This window comes from Cottoperca gobio, chromosome 7 (assembly GCF_900634415.1).
Source record: "Cottoperca gobio chromosome 7, fCotGob3.1, whole genome shotgun sequence".
NCBI classification, from domain to species: domain Eukaryota; kingdom Metazoa; phylum Chordata; class Actinopteri; order Perciformes; family Bovichtidae; genus Cottoperca; species Cottoperca gobio.
In genome coordinates, this window is record NC_041361.1 from 22,992,185 (window position 1) to 23,012,986 (window position 20,802).

Sequence of the window (20,802 nt, forward strand, 5' to 3'; positions counted from 1 at the left end):
TATCACCCACTAATAAATTGAATAGATGGACTTTGAACAAGTTTAATGCCCGCAACGTTTCGGTCCTATTTTGACCTTCATCAGGCGGACTTGTTCGTTAGACTCCGTGTTTTCGGATGTCTGTGGAGTACTGCTCGAGGATTTCGAGTCTTACGTCTCATGGCAGCTGCTATGTTTAAGCTCTGTCTGGCTGAGCAGCTGCGTGTGGACTGAGAAAGAGAGAAGAGCTGCTCCACTTTTATAGCCTGTGACTCCTCCCACCATAGTCTATTCCTCTCTCATGCATACAGTTGGGCATTGGGTAGAGGCTGGTATTGGGTTTAAATAGGGGTCACAATTGGGTTGAGTTTAGGGCCAGGTCAAAGGTCAGGGCTAGATTGGAGTCATGAGCATCATCAAAACAAAGAAAGTTAAGCATCACAAGGGCACGGGAGAAACAAAACCCACCACTAATAAAGGACTCGGGGCACGGGCTGGGTTAGGTAGGGGTGTGGTTGGATCCCGCCGCTTGAAAAGACAGCAGGATCAAGTGCACTGGCCATCCTCATCCTTCGTCATGGCAGGTTCACCTCCCCGGGCCCCCGCGATGCACAACAACGACATAGGAATTCATGAAGTCGCTGTTGCTTTCTTATTATTAGTATTAAAAATGATCTCTGTACATATGTTCCCTGTGTTGGGTTTGAATTATTAGGCCCTGGCCTCGACTAATTGCCATATGTGAAGTGCTATGTGTTTCGCTAATGAGGTAAGTATTAAAATATTCTTTGTTCTTCCCATCAGGTAAGTATCTCTCTTATAAATATCACACACTAAAATAAATTGATCGATTGATCTTTGAACAAGTTTTAATGCCCGCAACGTTTCGGTCTATTTTGACCTTCATCAGGCGGACTTGTTCGTTAGACTCCGTGTTTTCGGATGTCTGTGGAGTACTGCTCGAGGATTTCGAGTCTTACGTCTCATGGCAGCTGCTATGTTAAGCTCTGTCTGGCTCTGAGCAGCTGCGTGTGGACTGAGAAAAGAGAGAAGAGCTGCTCCACTTTATAGCCTGTGACTCCTCCCACCATAGTATATTCCTCTCTCATGCATACAGTTGGGCATTGGGTAGAGGCTGGGTATTGGGTTTAAATAGGGGTCACAATTGGGTTGAGTTTAGGGCCAGGTCAAAGGTCAGGGCTAGATTGGAGTCATGAGCATCATCAAAACAAAGAAAGTTAAGCATCACAAGGGCACGGGAGAGACAAAACCCACCACTCATAAAGGACTCGGGGCACGGGCTGGGTTAGGGTAGGGGTGTGGTTGGATCCCGCGCGCTTGAAAAGACAGCAGGATCAAGTGCACTGGCCATCCTCATCCTGCGTCATGGCAGGTTCACCTCCCCGGGCCCCCAGCGATGCACAACAACGACATAGGAATTCATGAAGTCCGCTGTTGCTTCTTATTTATAGTATTAAAAAATGATCCTCTGTACATATGTTCCTGTGTTGGTTTTGATTCTTAGGCCTGGCCTCGACTTAATGCCATATTGAAGTGGCTGTGACTAAATTTAAGGAAGTGATTCCATCAGCACTTAATTCAATACCAGGACTCAATATCAATATAATGGAGGACTCCAATGCTAACTTTAGTCCCTCCCAAATTAATCATCTTGTTGATAGCGCTGCAGCCTCACTGCGAATAATACTCGACTCTGTCACTCCTCTAAAGAAGAAGATCATAAAACAGAAAAAGAAAGCTCCATGGCTTAATTTACAAATACGCAAACTAAAACAAAATTTGAGAAATCTTGAAAGTAAATGATGTTCCACTAAATTGGAAGAATCTCGTTTTGTCTGGTTAGATCATCTTAAAACGTATAAGAAGGCTCTCTGTTAACGATAAATCCTCCATGACAGCCAAAGTAAGTCTTGGAGTTCCGCAGGGTTCTGTACTTGGACCAAATCTATTCACCTTATATATGCTTCCTTTGGGCAAAATTATAAGGAACCACTCTATAAACTTTCATTGTTATGCGGATGATACCCAATTATATCTATCAATTAAACCAGACGAAACCAATCAATTGGCTAAACTTCAAGCATGCCGTAACTCTTTAACACCGAATGTGTCGGCGACGACAAAGTTTGCGCAATCAAAATAATTTCAACGGTTTCTGAGAGCTGAGACTCTGCGCTTTACAGCATATATTGACTCATTACGGTAACTTCACTTACGGCCTTTCCGGAAGCCCGTGAAACAGCGCCTTTGTTCTGAGCGAATACACACCCAGCGTTGGAGAGACACAAACAACACTGTGGAGAAATGGAGCCGGAAAACAGCGGATTTAATTCAAATGGAAGCAAGACGGTATGTAAATCAACACTTGTATTGCGTGGTGACTTGTTTAGAACAGTGTACCAAGTCTGTAAGGTTGTACTAGGTGTGTAATTGTACTTTATATGCGTAAATGTGCACGTCTTCTTCAAGTAGCCTGCGTCCTAGCAGAGGCTGTGTGCATGCTTTAGCTGGAGAGGAGGTGTCACCAGAGATCACATTCAGGCCTGTAGATGGAGCTGTGGGGATGCTGGATGATCTGGTGATGCTGTCAGACACAGAAGCCCCTCACCACATCACACCACAAGATGGCAGACTGAGGCAGAGCCCGATGATGGACCCCAGGTGTCCAACCCCCTCTCGATATGGGAAACCCAGCACCAGGTGACATTTATTCCCACTTTGATGCTGCAGTTTTCAAACTCCTCTCTGAATACACAAACAAGTATGCAGCCAAAAGCCTGGAGAGAGGGAGAACGTTCATCTGGACTGAAATAACTCTAGAAGAAATGAAGAAGTCCACAGGCATGTTGCTGTACATGTCAGTTTTGGACCTGCAGAAAGATGAGCAACTTTTGGTGTACGCAAACCATTTTACATGTGTCATTCCCTGCCACTGTCATGTCCCCAGACTGTACAGGACAGTTCATGGCCATTTGATCTAATCTTCATATGAGTGACCCAGAGAAAACAGGAGCAACAGGAACAGTCACTGGCAGTACCACCAAGACCTCTGCATGTGAAGGGACACTCAGAGAGTGTAAGGAAAATGCCTGGACATATTTTCCATTTTATGGCCTGTTTTTGCAGATGTAAGAGTAAAAGACTCAAAACATTTACTGGATATAGTTGTATATATTTCAAACTTCAAATGTAACATGTTAAATATCTTATTCATATACAATTGCAGTGTTTTTTGTTCACTAAACCACTAAACTCAAATTCCGCTTTTGTGTTTCTCTTCATTTTAAACTGTTATTACACTCTCATAACATCCAATAAATTGTAAATGACTGCCAGATATGGAAAGTTCCAGGTACTGTTGGAAAATGGGCAAAAGCACTTACTCACAGGACATTTTCTGACCTTTTTATAGTCAAAATAAGCTAATGACATAGAAGCTCTGGATGGCATTAATTTGGCCTCCAGCACCACTGTAAGGAATCTTGGCATCATCTTTGATCAGAATCTGTCTTTTAACTCCCACATAAAACAAATCTCAAGGACTGCCTTCTTTCATCTACGTAACATTGCAAAAATAAGACACATCCTGTCTCAAAATGATGCAGAAAAACTAGTCCATGCATTTGTTACTTCAAGGCTGGATTACTGCAACTCATTGTTATCAGGTTGTCCCAAAAAGTCGCTTAAGACTCTTCAGTGCAGTGCAATGCAACGGCACGTGTATTGACAAGAACAAGGAGACGGGATCATATTACTCCTGTATTAGCTGCTCTGCACTGGCTCCCGGTAAAATACAGAATAGAATTCAAAATCCTTCTCCTGACTTACAAAGCAATTAATGGTCAGGCTCCAGCATATCTTAAAGATCTCATAGTACCTTATAAACCAACTAGAGCATTACGCTCCCAGACTGCAGGGTTACTTGTGGTTCCTAGAGTCTCTAAGAGTACAATGGGAGCCAGAGCCTTCAGCTATCAAGCTCCTCTCCAGTGGAACCAGCTTCCAGTTTGTGTTTGGGAGGCAGACACCCTCTCCACATTTAAGAGTAGGCTAAAGACTTTCCTTTTTGATAAAGCTTATAGTTAGGGCTGGCTCAGGTTTGCCCTGTATCAGCCCCTAGTTATGCTGCTATAGGCTTAGACTGCCGGGGGACACCTCTCTGCTCTCTTCCTTCTCTTCCTCTCTCCTCCCCTCCCTCTCTTCTTCTCCCTCTCTATCTGTATGCATTTATGTAAATGTATGTTACTAACTCATCATCCGGGGTATCATCCCCGGAGTTTCTGTGTCTCATGTGGCAGGTTGCCACTGATAAAGTGTACGTCAGTATCAAGAATCATGGCTGCGCCTGTTGCCCTGGTCCTGCTGGACACCGGGAAGCCTTTTTGACATTTTCTTGGATTCATCCAAACTTTCTCTTTTTCAACACAACATCATTTTCTGTCAAATGTTGTATTTGTACTATGTTGTTCATCCTGTACATACGACATCTATTGCATGTCTGTCCGTCTTGGGAGAGGGTATGATTTGTGATATTGGGCTATACAAATAAATTTGATTTGATATGTCTGTGTTTCACGACAGGCTCGTAAGCAGCTCATAAGCCTGTTATGGTCGTACGGAGGTTGGATCTATCTAGTAGCAACTTGTTCCCCGTTTCACGTAAGTCTCGTAAAGTTACGACATCGTAACTTCCATGAACATCTGGTAAGTTTTCCGGCTACTATAGGCAGCCGTGAGAAGGTCAGTATACAGACTATACTTTATAAACCAGCGCTGTCCTCCGGTCTGTTTGTTAGCTTATAGCTAATGCTTTATATACAGCCTCGCAATATATGACGTTTGACATCAGACACAACGATAGAACCTCAACCGCAGAAACTTCGAGAAAGAATCAAGTTATCAAGCTTTACAGACATCGATGTGTCCAAGTAGAGAAATCATTTAATATTTAGCGATCGAGCAATTTGCGGACAACTAGTCGGGTTCATAACAATTCAAGGAAACCAAGCTATCGACTCGATATAGGATAGCTTTCAATCTATTTACGATCGAGGATAATGTTACGTTTTATTATGATGTATTCACTATTTATTGGGAAGTTCTATTAACTATAGTCAAATGTATTTACCTGTCTGTGTTCTCTTGCCGCACAGGATCTCCGCCAAATCTAGGATCACTGTCACCATCATCTGCATGTTCGCACCCGTCTGTGTCTCCATCTTGAATACTGTGTCTCGAGCTGCTCTGTTTCCACCATGTTAAACTGATGATCTAAATCCACGACACCGGCATGCTCTTCAATAAACTCCTCTTCTTGAAGGTGCAACGAGTCTATTGACGACTCACTGTCACCCTATTCTGTCGAAATATCCGAGCCAGAGTCCGACATCGCCACGTCTGCCGTGCTGTCTGTGTATTCAACTGGTGGACTGTATTCTACTTGTGACGTCATAAATAACACATAATTTTACACCACAAATAGCATTTACTATCATCAGTAGAAATTCATGTTTATCATTTCGTAGGCCCTTTAAATATTTCATAATATTAAGGATTGTTGTATTGAAAGTTGAAAACAAGAAAGAGACAAGAACAATAATACAAATCTATATGTGTCAAGTTAATACTTAAAAAGAAGTCAAAGTGAGAACGGAGCATTATGGTTGTACATTAGTTACTGAGATATTATGATGTAAGCTAACGTCTTAGATGGGGAGGGGAGTTTATGTGTTGTTGCAGGCCCAAGGCCCTGAGGGGCCCATGTATAGCTCTATGCTGATAATGCCAATCTGCCGAAATAGGCAGGAGGAGAGTTAATTAACGTTAGCTGTTAGTAGCCGGTGGGCAGCACGGTCCGGCTAGGCTAAATTACGGAGCTAACTGTTACCTTTTAAAAGATAGTTACATTATGATGCGTTCTAAGTCTATTCAACAAAAAATAATATTATGTTATCATGCTCAAATGTAATCTTTTTTTTGTAGAGAAACTTGAATAAATCCAGTTGTTTGAAGGACATGTTTTCACAGCAATATTAAATAGATATTAGAGAGGGCATTATGAGCTGTTTAACTTCCTAACAATGTCTCTACGCAGCTCATAATACATCATTAAAACTACTAATGACAAGATTATTTTAATCAAAGCAAAAATGGAAATACAAATAAATTGGAATCTTTTATTTAATAACATGGGAAAGTAAATGGCCGATATAAATGATATGGTAAGAGCTGGGTAATCCCCAGTTAATACAACACTTATAGAGGTGGTGTTTCTATAAAGTTGCTACCTAATTTTACTAGAAAGAATGGATTCAATTTGGAATTTGAACGTAGCTACTTGAAGTAATGGGTAATACCAGAGATTAAGTGTTTCAACAGTAGTTTCTACCTACTTGTTTTTAACAGTAATTACCCAGTAACTTACTGTTCTTATCTTACATTTACCTGGTATTTACCCAGTACTTAGAGTAAGCAACTAGTTTTCTTCAAAATACACTGGTATCTTAGTGTCAGCTTTTCCCTCTTGCTAATGAGAGAATAATATGGAGGGCGGATTGTTTTGTTTGCCGTCCTTAACGGCATGGACACAAAGAATGAGGAAGTACAGCTTGTAATCCAAAGGTGGTTGGATGCAGAATTTTGCAGCTAGAAACAGAAAGATAATTTTAACACAAGTGAGACAGTAGTTTGAAGTGTGTTTGCATGAGGTTCTTCTGCACAGTCAGTGTATCATTACATTACATTACAGTTCATTTAGCTGACGCTTTTGTCCAAAGCGACGTACAGAAAGTGCAAACCTACAGTAGATGCAGTACTCTAAAGATAGAGTACTCTTTAACTAAGCCTTTTTTTTTAGACGGCCCCATCCACAGCAATACATACATACATTGCCTAGCTTCCGTTCTGTAACTCCTGCACTGACTATGTATAGTAAGCCTCATACAACCACACTTCAAGACATCCATGTATCCCTTTTAATGTCATGTACTCCCCACACTAGAACCATGGAAATCAAATAAAAAATTGGCGAGGTAGCAATTTAAATATCATATCCTTTTATTAAAGATTTGAGATACATGTTCCATCCATAAAATTTTAATTAGACAGAAACCGTTCAAAATCATCCGTCAATACTGATGAACTCTCAGTGATGGTACTTTTCCAAACAATTTCTCTAAAAAACGGATGTGGTTTTTCTTTTTGTATTCATTGTTTATCAAGCTGCTGAGCTGCAGGAAAAATCATTTGTTGTTATGATCACAGGTCACAACAAAGGTTCTGGAACAGTTTCTTTGGAGCTGACAATATCTTTGAAGGTTGCAGTTGCCTCCACACACTCTACATTCTTGGGTCTTGTAGGAATCTATAGGAGAAATAACAATAACAGTCTTAGTGGCCATTAATGGTCAGCAAGGTCCTAAAAATGTATTTCACACCACTTAAAGCAACACACTACAAATATAATCAATTTATTGTGAGCGAAAAGGGAATCTATTAGTGTCATAGCGTGTTAATTATCAATTAGCAAGTCTTGCCCCTAATATAATAACTCACACCAATGTGATATATTGAATGTGGTTAGATTGTAAAGATGGATGCCTTGTGGAAAAATGTTGTGTGAATTGATTTCATTTAGGTTTTTTTCACCACTACGTCACTGGCTATATCAGGCTTCAAAACTTCATTGGTTTGATATGGCCAAAATGCAGATTACTGCTCATACTAAACAGGGAAGTTATGGCACTACCATAAGTCACATTCCACTTATATCACAACACAAGTTGATTGGGCACAATCAATAACTCTTAAAATAAACAGCAAAAATCTGAAACACTGCAAGTTGTTACTTTTTGCACTGCCTAATACATACCTGGTTGCACACAGCTTTTCCATAGTGTACAAAAGTAGCAAAGTGCTCGCAGTTGAGAGAGAAAAGTTGATAAGGGAAGTCCTGGTCAAGAAGGGCATCGCACCGTTGCCTCATGTCCTCAGATCCTGAGGGTGTGAAGGCATGTCGGTTGTTACTGATCAAGACATGGACTCCTTTCGGGACGTTAACCTCAGCAAGAGGCACTCTGCGGATCCTGGTCTCCCCAAGCAGAAGGTCACCACATACAGGGAAGAATCTCTGTAGTGAACTACGTATGCTGCTCATTAGGTGCCCCTCATCTAAAGAATGACACAATTTACTTTCAGGATGTGCAACAATGACAAACAATCTCACTTTTTCAATCTCCATGAAGAAATACGTATCCTTTAGCTTTATATCACTGTCAAATAGCACCACAATACACCACAGCAGCCATGCTGGGACTATAGTGTTCTTGAGTTGCTGCAATTCTTATTCCAAGCTGTCATCATCTGCAGTGAAAGCAGGCAAAATAACAGGAAAGATATACTTTGGTATGTACTTTATTTTATATAGGGAACATATGAAGACCACACAATGATAACTATGGGTTTGTGATGATGTACAATGTATGTATGTACGTTCCAAAATGGAACTTCTTAAATTGATAGATGTTGGTGTTACAGTCTGCCTCTTCACCCAAGCTGAAAATGAACGAGAAAGAAACTTCAAACATTTAACCCAACTCCAATGTAAAAAAAAGATGATCACATGATATTGTTAACCAATAACCTGCATAGTGCGAGAACTGGGGCAAGTTGGGGCAAGAGGCCTGCACACAGACTGACTCCCTAATCCAGTGAGGTAAGGACAATAGTGGAGCTGTGTGGCACACAGGAACATATCAGGCTGTGATACACATACACTACTTTCACAATACATAATACCTACCTTACCCTAAAAATAATTTACTAATGCTTTATGGATCAGTTATAGGCCATTAGAATAACCTTTGGATTGCTTTGGCTGGTATTTATCCTCCTCCAGCGTCACACATCTTTTTAGCTCTTTAGTTAATTAGGAAAAACCAACTTAAACCACTTGAATTTTGGGAAAGGCTGCAGAACATCTGGGCCAAACCTTTCTATTATTAAATGATCAATTAACCACTAACACAGCCATTGGGTAAAGCAGTGGTTCCCAAACCTTTTCTGCAGGGCAACCTTTTGCAGATAAGAGTATTTTCGAGCCCTGTCACAAACTATGTTATGCAAGCAGGGCTCAAGCAATAGCTCTGGGGGGTGCCCCCCCCCCCCCCACTTTGGGAACCACTGGGATAAAGGTTCAATGTGTGAGATATGCCACAATTTACAATCCCTGCCCGTTTTGATAGTTTGTTTTGATGAAATCCAAAGTGTCAGAAACGAGAAAACGACTCGCACCCTCGGCTTGTCTTCACCGCTGGTTCTTCGGGAGTAGAATGTGGGGCGGCTGGGTGACGGACAGATCTTCTGTTAGCAGTCAGCAGATAGCTCTGATTTAGCCGACTCCCCAGCCGATTGTCAGACTTTCCATTGCTGCTGTCACAAAGGTTAGACCAGCGGTAGTATCCGAGCAGCTACACGCTCCCCTCCCGGGAAGCAGTACTATGTCAGTGCGGAGAACGAAATAAAAACACGAGTCATTCCCTCGTCTCTGCCGCCCGGAACCAACATACAAACTATCAAAACGTAACGTTATACGTAGTGTACAGCCCCCAGTGCCACAGGAAACACACATATCTGAGCTCCACGTGAATATTATAAGATAGCAGTTATTTAGACTCTCAGAGTTTCAGCAGTCTGCTCTAATGAACTGACTGATACAGGAGTAAAACATACACAGTAAATATATCAACACTAGAAGAGAGCTGTAGAATACAATACACAATATGTTTATACACTAGAATACTCTAAAACTTAGAATACAATATACAAAACTACTCCAACTAAAATATAAACAGGATAACATACTAGTAGTTGTGTGTTAATAACTGATGGTTCTGATGACTGATGATTGATGAATTCAGATTGTATGGACCCAGTTTAGAGGTGAAATACTGCTCCTAGTAGCTTTTATAAAGGGTGCCTTATTACGGAAGGGAACCATATAAATCAAAGGGTAGTCCAACCATACCACTAAATTCAAAACAAAACAACCAGGCAAAGCTAGCCACTACCCCAGGCCCCCAGACCCCAGGAGCCAGGGTCACAGTCCCTGTGTCATTTGGTTTGTAATCATTTAAGTAATTGCAAATTTGCTCTTTCCTTAGAAAAAAAGGATCCTGCTGCAGGACAATTCATTATTCCTACAGGACTACTTTGTCCAGCATCATAACCTCACGAGAGGAGCCTGGGTCCAAAGCTAGTTTTAAGAAGCTGATATTGTATTGTGTTGTATATCCTTCTTCTTGTTCAACTTTAAAAACAAACAAAACTAAATCTCTGTAATGTACTTGATGTTGTCCTCACCTGCAACAGCAAAGTGGATTACATATCCATCTTCATCATACACTCCCCAGTGTGAATATCCGATGGGGTAGCAAAATTCTATCAAGTCTCCAAATTTGGCAGTGGATGCGATTTCTTCAACCTGCGTTCATTACAAAAGACAGGAGAATAAAAGATAATAAGAGGCCGTTGTGACACGTCTCCACCCTGCTCCACTCCCTATCCAGCCTGAAAGCAGGTTTAGCTACATTACAATCAGTTCAGGGAGAGTTGCGGTCATTGTCACCTGGAGAAAAACTGATCACCCTTGTTTGTTTGTCTGTCATGTATTAACAATGTTGAGGACATCTAGCTCTTGTACCTATGGAGGTGGACTGCAAGTGTTCTAAGTTGCTCTGGACAAAAGTATCTACTTAATGAATGTAATATAATGTAATAATGCAGGATGTGTTCAACAGGGTTCTTTATATGTTTATTGGCTAAAGTCACATTGCTATATTAGCACATTGTATTGCACATTACAGTGACTTTACATTCCTAACTAACTTTACATTACATTATCTACAGAATAACAAAGTCTATTTTATTTAGAATATAGTAGCTCATGCTATTACATTATAAGATGGCAGATATCACTCAACATACAATGAACATACAATACATACTAAATATTGTTTTACTTCAGTAGTTTATAAGATCATTGAGAGCTTGTGTTGCTAGTTCTTACCTGTTCCAGAAAATCCATCGCTGACTCCTGCTAAGTTAGTGTGAGGACTGTGGGAGCTGTTGTGAGGCTGTGCGCTCCTACAGGGTGTGTTGTGTGGTTTCAATCTGGTTTTGACTGTTTGTTGCTGGTAAGTTATTTGAGGGGAAAGAAAGACAGCTGATTGGCTAAAGCAGTGACATACTACCTCATATATATAGTTATATAAAAAAGCTGCCTCAAACAAGAATAACACATTCAACAAGCTACACTTTGAGAAAGGTTATGAAGAACTGTCAACATATCAAGGTTTTCATTTGCACTCAACTGTTTTGCTCTTTCTTCAAAATACTGGTGACTAACTGGTTGAATAACCAAAGGTTCTCCAAAAGTTTTCTGTAAAAAGGGAGCCACTCTTTCTCTACAGGGTTCAGGGAGCTGTAAATTCATATTTAAGAGTGTGATCTTTTCATCATTTTTATCTCTAAGTTCAGCTTCATTCTTATTTACATTGTGTGAAATAGCACCAGCCCTACCTTTTATTTCAACAATTAAAGTGAGTCTTCCAATGCCTGTGACTTTTGATTCTTTAATGGTTTTTGTTTCTTTATCTTTTTCTCTTTTACTTTTTTTTACTGAAAGAAACCGATGGAACCAAACATGTTTGATCATTGTTGAAAGGTGTGTAAAGCACACATATTGCCATGGCTAGATTAGCCCCTCTCAATGTGTATGTATTCCAGCTGCCTTCATGTGCCCATCATGTATAGTGGAGGGTGGAGGGACTGCTGGCAAGTTGCTGCCGTGCCTCCACCGTGTTGTGTTTGTTTGTTTTGTTTGTTTTTTGTTTGTTGTAACTTGTGTTGTCTGCTGCTGAAGCATCTCTACATGCTGCTCGTTTGTTTTGTAAAAACATCAGAGTGAATTACGGCAGTCGTCGTCATTTCGGTGCCGACACTTGGTAGCCTGGAGCTAACCTCGCAGGTAAGGGGCTCACCTGTGCGGGACTGACAGGTGTCCTCTGTGCTCTATGCGGCTGGATACTCCGATCTGGCGTGCCTTGCTACACACGCCTGGCCCGTGCTGTCTTGCTGACTATCCTGCCTATTCTCTGTGGCTCAACGTTGTTCCTGTGATTTATCACTAACACGGAGGCTGCCCCGTCACTGTGTCCCTGCCCACCGTCTAATCGGCTGACCTGCTGCTGGGCCCGGGTCTCCCCGCCTGGGTGTAGCTTGCAGTCTGTGGCTATAGCTAACACAGTCGACCCCTCTGCCCGGCTGGTTTCGTAGACTCCTCGACATCACCTGGACTATGAAACTGCTGGAACGTTTCTGATCCTCTACACCACCATGGGGATCATCAAACTTTTCATATGGATTGCTCTTTGTTTTGTGTCTACACTATATGTCTGGTTTTGTTTGTCTGCTCTCCCTCTCATTGTTTTTGCTGTTTTTATCTCCTGTATTTTGTAAGGTGTCCTTGGTTGTCTTGAAAGGCGCCTCCAAATAAAATGTATTATCATTATTATTATTATTATTATTATTATTATTATTATTATTATTATTATTATAGTGCCCATTTCATTATATTTTGCTAGAGCTCCAACCAATGCTCATTTGGGTCCAATTCATTTGTGGTGAGAATGAACACACATTTCTACGGGCTTACGAGCAGTTCATGCGCTGTCTGGAACACAGCGGTGGAGATGGTTTGTCAGTGTTTGGAAACACGTAGTGACCAAAGTTTCCTTGCTGCATCAGAGTCTCCCACAGGCAGCTTGGCTCTCACTGCATCATACATGTCCGTGATATAGTACAGCCTTGTCATAATCGCTGTGATGTAATCGGTCTACAAATGCAGCCTCTGAAGGCTGCGGCCGCTGGATTGGGACACAGCTATTATTTCCTAGAAACAAGGGGTGGGTCAACTCACCCACTATCTCAATTTATCTCACTCTGAAATAGCTAATAAAAGTGTATATAACCTGTCTAGTAACTAGCCATAATGTGCTTGATGTAGCTAACTAACGCTGAAAAGGGAAACTTTGCCAGGTGATAGCCTCTTGGCATTTGAATATAACAACCATATCATAATCCTACAATATAATTTTTAAGACTATTCAATCATCAATGCAATGTAAACACTAGCTGAAAAAAAGTATTAAGATTAATTAAATAAATAGATAGCCTTTCTATTTAGATCACTGAGTTGCTGCATTATTTGCCTGTACCTTAAGGTTCTTAAAAGTATAATTATGTACCCTTTCCAGTCAGCAATGATTTTGTACCTTTAAAATTAGACAAAGGTCCACAGTTAGCACCTTAACCCTTTAACACCTTAGCCTCAAAATGTCCACCTGGACTCTTTTGCTTATTTTGACTATAAAAAGGTCCTGTGAGTAAGTGCTTTTTCCCATTTTTCAAGAATACCTGGAACTCTCAATATCTGGCAGTTATTTACAATTTATTGCATGGTATAAGAGTGTAATAACAGTTTAAAATTAAGAAAAACACAAAAATGGAATTTGATTTTAGAGCTTTAGTGAACAAAAAAAACTGCAATTGTACATGAATAACAGGTTTGGCATGTTACATTTGAAGTTTGAAGTGTATAAAACTATTTAAGGAACAATTCTGAGTCTTTGTCACTTAAATGTGCAAAAACATGCCATAAAATGGAAACTATGTACAGGCGTTTTTTTCCACACAGGGTAATTCTCTCCTCTCTGACAGTCCCTTCACATGCAAAGGCCTTGGTGGTACTGTCAGTGACAGTTCCTGCCTGGCTACAGACACAGGCCCACATCACAGTCCTCACACTTCCAGGCAGTGCTCCTCTTGCAGAGTTTAGAGCTTGAAGTCGATGGTGTAGCCTTTCATGTCAGCAAGCACAAAAAACTTCAGCCCCCACTTTGTTGGCTTGGCCTTCATGTACTGCTTGATGCTGAGCCTGGCCTTGGTACCAACTATCCTCTCGTCAACTGCAAGGTGCTGTCTTGTGTGGTAGATGGCCTTGCAGTTCATGCATATAATTTCATATCATATCAGTTATCTTTGATCAGGATCTGTCTTTTAACTCCTACATAAAACAAATCTCAAGGACTGCCTTCTTTCATCTATGTAACATTTCTTCTGGAGTTATTTCAGTCCAGATGAACTTTCTCTCTCTCTCCAGGTTTTTGGCTGCATTCTTGTTTGTGTATTCACAGAGGGGTTTGAAAACGGCAGCATTAAAGTGGGAATAAATGTCACCTGGTGCTGGGTTTCCCATATCGAGACACCTGGGGTGGTTGAGGGACTCCATCATCGGGCTCTGCCTCAGTCTGCCATCTTTGATGATGTGGTGAGGGGCCTCTGTGTCTGACAGCATCACCAGATCATCCAGCATCCCCACAGCTTCTCCCTCTACAGCCCTGAATGTGATCTCTGGTGACACTGCGTGATCTCTGGTGACACCTCCTCCTCTCCAGCTAAAGCATGCACACAGCCTCTGCTAGGACGCAGGCTACTTGAAGAAGACGTGCACATTTACGCATATAAAGTACAATTACACACATAGTACAACCTTACAGACTTGGTACTAAAGGGTGGAAAAGTAGAAGAACTCGGAGCTTGAATGTCGAATCAAAACAGCAATCCTCTAGTTCAATCGATATATTTATTAACGTGATAAGTCAAACATAGAAAATATTCTCAGCTGAGGACACAATTCGCATCGCCGTTTCCACAGACTGGATGGGTCAAAAAGCCCCCATGTTGCTGTCTCACGGCTCCGCTCCAGTGTGTCCAAAGAGTTGTAAAACATTGCATCTAACACATGGAGGAGGCGTTGACCTTCTCCTCATTGGTCCCCGTTGGCGCCAACACGCTCCTCCGTCAGCAGTCAGGAAGTAATGGTTTGTTGACCTGTTTTCTTAAAGGGGAAGTGCCCCTATTATGTTTGTAATACACTCAGTGCAGAAAATACATAATTGCGCAGAAACATATTCGTAGTGTAGATATATATATATATATTGATTGAGGTAAACAAATACATATGATAGTCTTTCCAATGTGGATTAATACAATTAGGATTAATTTACCTCACAGTACACTCTTCTAAACAAGTCACCACGCAATGCAAGTGTTGATTTACATACCGTCTTGCTTCCATTTGAATTAAATCCCCTCCATTTCTCCACAGTGTTGTTTGTGTCTCTCCAGCGCTGGGTGTGTATTCCCTCAGAACAAAGGCGCTGTTTCGCGGGCTTCCGGAAGGGCCGTAAGTGAAGTTATCGTAATGAGTCAATATATGCTGTAAAGCGCAGAGTCTCAGTTTAGCTGTAATTACGGTAAATCAAAGTTTCGCTTGTGAAACGTGTCGCCTTGCCAGTCTGCTGCTGGGCTTGTCCATGGCTTTGTTGGGCAGTTTCTGCGGCAATGACCTGTTCGGTTACATCCCCAGCATACTCTTTTATCTGGTTGTGCTTGGTTGAGCTGTGGGTGTGATTGAGGGTGTCTTTATTGCTGTGGGGGAGGATCCCTCCCTCCCGTGTAACGGTTGGTTCCTCTTCTTTGCATTGAGCGCCCTCTGGAATGATAGTTGTTATCTGTTCTTCCAGGTTGATTGGTGTGCACATGGATAGGAGGCAGTGGGGCTGAATTTTGAAGTGTCACTGGGGCTTGAGTTTTTGCTTTGTCTTTCTTTGGTTTCCTTTTTTTGGGGATATTAGAGGATTGAGAATCCTTTGACATTCAGCTTCCTCCTCTTGTGCCTGTGTCTGTCTGATATGTGACTGCGTGCGTTCTACCATTACCTCCACCGGGGCTGTTCCCCCTCTCATCACCTTGGCCCCCATGTAGCTCTTTGTGCTACTGGCTGTTTTTTTTTTTTCAAAAGTTCAAATTGGTTTTACATTTATTTTATTTTATTAAATGTATTGATTAATTAATTGTATGTATTTATTTAATCTATTTTATTTGCTTATATTGTTTAAATGCTTTACTTAATTAATTCTGTTTGTTTATCACTTGCTCATTTATTCTTACTTAGAGTCTAGTCAGTTTGTTTTGCTCCTTGGAGCTCTTTCCCACTGTCTCCCCCTCTTTCTTTGGAGATGACACAGAGATGCAGCTGCGGACCTGTTTGTGACCCGATCCAATAATGTCTCGCCTTTCAGGAAACACACGTTGCTTTCTGGGTGTGGTTTCCCGTACTTCCGGTATCTTGCAAAGGTTTGCTTTTAGCTTAACAATTTTGTTATCTGTCACACATTTAGTTCAATTTTGCTGTTTGTCCTGTTGTTGCTCCACACCCTCTTCACCCAAGTATGTTAAGCAAAGTTTACTCCGTCAAAGCGTTTTTCACTCTATGTTTCTACAGGTTTATTATTATCATAATACACAAAGTTTTCCTTTTAACTGTGACATAATTAAGTGATATATGATATATGGTCATTATATCACAGTTAATTAAGGGGGTTGAACCACACTGTGATGTAATGACCATATACCACGGCCTGTTGTGAGCTATTGCTTTTATAAAACTTGGAGTCTGCTAAAACTTTTCAAAATGTAAGCAAATATTTACCACACTTGCTTTATCATAGCGTTTTTATTCCATACCATATTATATGGTTTATACAATACGTTTGTTTTTCAAACAGTTATCTTTAGATGTTGAACATTTCTTCTGTTAAATATGCTTTTCCAAAAACTATGTCTTCCAACGATTCACTTTCTATGTCGAACCCGTTATTATGAGAAAAACAGCTCTAGATGGGCCTAGTACTCGGGTCTCCTGTGTTTAAAATAGAGAGTCAACCACTAGGCCAAAGAGGAATACATGAAATGTTACTGACAAATTACATTTAATAGGGTATATTAAGCACTGCGCTGCAATTATTTACAGCACTGCAGTTATAGCTGTCCACAGCAGCTATTATTTCCCGAAGTTAGTCAGTCTTATATGCCTGTACAATCTCTTCCCTTACACGAATCCCCGTATTTAATAGGAATTAATGTAATGGAAAATTGTTGCCGCACATAGCTGTAATGCAGTCTGCTGCCCGTACAATACATTCCCTTATTCTTCGTGTGCAAACATGTGACAAAAATGTGTGATGTATGCGTGCGACGCCATGTCGGTTGGTATACAAATCAACATTGCCGTCTAAAGCGAACAACTACAACAATACAACTCCGACTTCTTCAATTTTTATTGACTCTCTGGAGTCCTCTGCAAAGGCCTTGACCCGTACACGCTAAAACCGTCAGATTATATTCATGATTTAGAGTCAAAAACGACTTCATGAAAGAAAGGGAAAGGAAAGGAGAGACCCTGCCCGGAGGAAGCCCGGGGCCCCCGTCTGGAGCCAGGCCCAGAGGGAGGGCCCGACAGCGAGCGCCTGGTGGCCGGGTTTGCCACGGAGCCCGGTCGGGCACAGCCCGAAGAAGCTACGTGGTGCCTCCCATCCATCCATCCTGTGGGCCCACCACTCATGGGAAAAACCGCTGGGGTCGGGTGCGCTGTCACACGGGTGGCAGTGATGGTCAGGGACCTCGACGGACCAGACCCGGGCAGCAGAGGCTGGCTCTGGGGACGTGGAACGTCATCTCTCTGTGGGGGAAGGAGCCGGAACTAGTGGAGGTGGATCGCTACCAGTTGGATCTGGTGGGGCTTACCTCCACGCACAGTCTTGGCTCTGGAACCGTACTCCTGGATAGGGGTTGGACTCTATTCTTCTCCGGAGTTGCCCAAGGTGTGAGGCGTCGGGCTGGGGTGGGGATACTCACTAGCCCCCGGCTGAGCGCCGCTACGTTGGAGTTTATCCCGGTGGACGAGAGGGTCGCCTCCCTACGCCTTCGGGTTATGGGGGGGAAAACTCTGACTGTTGTTTGTGCCTATGCCCCAAACCGCAGTTCTGAGTATTCGGCCTTCTTGGAGACCCTGAATGGAGAGCTGCAGGGGGCTACAGTAGGGGACTCCGTAGTCTTGCTGGGAGACTTCAACGCACACGTGGGAAACGATGGAGACACCTGGAGAGGCGTGATTGGGAGGAAGGGCCTCCCTGATCTAAACCCGAACGGTCGTTTGTTGTTGGACTTCTGTGCTAGTCACGGAATGGCCATAACAAACACCATGTTCGAACATAAGGATGCTCATAAGTGCACGTGGTACCAGAGCACCCTAGGCCAAAGGTCAATGATCGATTTCGTAATCGTATCATCTGATCTGAGGCCGCATGTTTTGGACACTCGGGTGAAGAGAGGGGCGGAGCTGTCGACTGATCACCATCTGGTGGTGAGTTGGATCAAGGAGTGGGGGAAGACTCTGGACAGACCTGGTAAACCCAAACGGATAGTGCGGGTGAACTGGGAACGTCTGGAGGAAGCCCCTGTCCTGGGGATCTTTAACTCACACCTCCGGCGGAGCTTTTCTGCTATCCCTGTGGAGGTTGGGGGCATTGAACCTGAGTGGGCGATGTTCAAAACCTCTATTGCTGAAGCTGCGGTGATGAGCTGTGGTCTCAAGGTCTTAGGTGCCTCAAGTGGCGGTAACCCTCGAACACCGTGGTGGACCCCGGTGGTCAGGGAAGCCGTCCGACTGAAGAAGGAGTCCTTCCGGGTTATGTTATTCGGGAGGACTCCGGAAACAGTTGCAGGGTATCGAAGGACTAGAAGGGTGGCAGCTTCTGCCGTGTCAGAGGCAAAGCAGCGGGTGTGGGAGAAGTTCGGAGAAGCTATGGAAAAGGACTTTCGGTCGGCACCAAGGTGCTTCTGGAAAACCATCCGGCACCTCAGGAGGGGGAAGCGAGGAACCATCCAAGCTGTGTACAGCAAGGGTGGGACCCTGCTGACTTCAACTGAGAAGGTTATCGGCCGCTGGAAGGAGCACTTTGAGGAACTCCTGAATCCGACTAACACGCCCTCTATGGTTGAGGCAGAGCTGGAAGCTGATGGGGGATCATCGTCAATTTCCCTGATGGAAGTCACTGAGGTAGTCAAACAACTCCACAGTGGCAAAGCCGCAGGGGTTGATGAGATCCGTCCAGAAATGCTGAAGGCTTTGGGTGTTGAGGGGCTGTCTTGGTTGACACGCCTCGTCAACATTGCGTGGAAGTCTGGGACAGTGCCTAGGGGTTGGCAGACCGGGGTGGTGGTTCCCCTATTTAAAAAGGGGGACCAGAGAGTGTGTGCCAACTACAGGGGTATCACACTTCTCAGCCTCCCTGGTAAAGTCTACTCCAAGGTACTGGAAAGGAGGGTTCGGCCGGTAGTCGAACCTCTGATTGAAGAGGAACAATGCGGATTCCGTCCTGGTCGTGGAACAACAGACCAACTCTTTACTCTTGCAAGGATCCTGGAGGGGGCCTGGGAGTACGCCCATCCGGCCTACATGTGTTTTGTGGATCTGGAGAAGGCGTATGACCGGGTCCCCCGGGTGATACTGTGAGAGATGCTGCGGGAGTATGGGGTGAGGGGGTCACTTTTGAGGGCCATCCAATCCCTGTACACCCAAAGCGAGAGTTGTGTCCGGATACTCGGCAGTAAGTCGGACTCGTTTCCCGTGAATGTTGGCCTCCGACAGGGCTGCGCTTTATCACCAATCTTGTTCGTGATTTTCATGGATAGGATATCGAGGCGTAGTCGTGGAGGAGAGGGGTTGCAGTTCGGTGGCCTGAGGATGTCATCGCTGCTCTTTGCAGATGTTGTGGTCCTTATGGCATCATCGGTCTGTGACCTTCAACAGTCACTGGATCGGTTCGCAGCCGAGTGTGCAGCGGTTGGGATGAGGATCAGCACCTCCAAATCTGAGGCCATGGCTCTCAGCAGGAAACTGGTGGATTGCCTACTCCGGGTAGGGAATGAGCCATTACCCCAAGTGAAGGAGTTCAAGTACCTCGGGGTCTTGTTCGCGAGTGAGGGGACAATGGAGCGAGAGATTGGCCGGAGAATCGGAGCAGCGGGGGCGGTATTACAGTCACTTTACCGCACCGTTGTGACGAAAAGAGAGCTGAGCCAGAAGGCAAAGCTCTCAATATACCGGTCGATCTTCGTTCCTACCCTCACCTATGGTCATGAAGGCTGGGTCATGACCGAAAGAACGAGATCACGGGTACATGCGGCCGAAATGGGTTTTCTCAGACGGGTGGCTGGCATCTCCCTTAGAGATAGGGTGGGAAGCTCAGCCATCCGTGAGAGACTCGGAGTAGAGCCGCTGCTCCTTTACGTTGAAAGGAGCCAGTTGAGGTGGTTCGGGCATCTAGTAAGGATGCCACCTGGGCGCCTCCCTAGGGAGGTGTTCCAGGCACGTCCAGCTGAGAGGAGACCCCGTGAAGACCCAGGACTCGGTGGAGAGATTATATCTCCTCACTGGCCTGGGAACGCCTCAGGATCCCCCAGTCGGAGCTGGAGGATGTGGCCCGGAGAAGGGAAGATTGGGGTTCCTTACTGGAGCTGCTGCCCCCACGACCCGATCTCGGATAAGCGGTAGACGATGGATGGATGGATGGATGGATTTAGAGTCATTACCGCCGATTGAATATCCTGATATTGTGAACTACCTTGTGCTACAAACGTCGTGGGCAACCAATGCACAAATGAAGGCATACAAGAGCTTAGATCTTAGACGTGCAATAGATGTCGTGTATACAGGATAAACATAGTACAAATACAAAATTTATGTTGTGTTGAAAAAAGAGAACGAATGGATGAATCCAGGAAAATGTCAAAAAGGCTTCCCGGTGTCCAACAGGACCAGGACAGTAGGCGCAGCCA

The 20,802-nt window shown here is 43.5% G+C and overlaps 1 protein-coding gene across 1 annotated transcript; it reads right to left on the reverse strand.

Annotated features, from left to right (window-relative positions):
• Positions 1 to 7,264: 7,264 nt before the first annotated feature.
• Positions 7,265 to 11,083, reverse strand: LOC115011047 (HRAS-like suppressor 2). Its single transcript, XM_029435976.1, has 4 exons — positions 11,066 to 11,083; positions 10,360 to 10,480; positions 7,871 to 8,169; positions 7,265 to 7,363 (listed from the first exon to the last, which is right to left on the reverse strand). The coding sequence occupies exons 1-4, from the start codon at positions 11,081 to 11,083 to the stop codon at positions 7,265 to 7,267; spliced, it is 537 nt and encodes a 178-aa protein (XP_029291836.1).
• Positions 11,084 to 20,802: the final 9,719 nt, after the last annotated feature.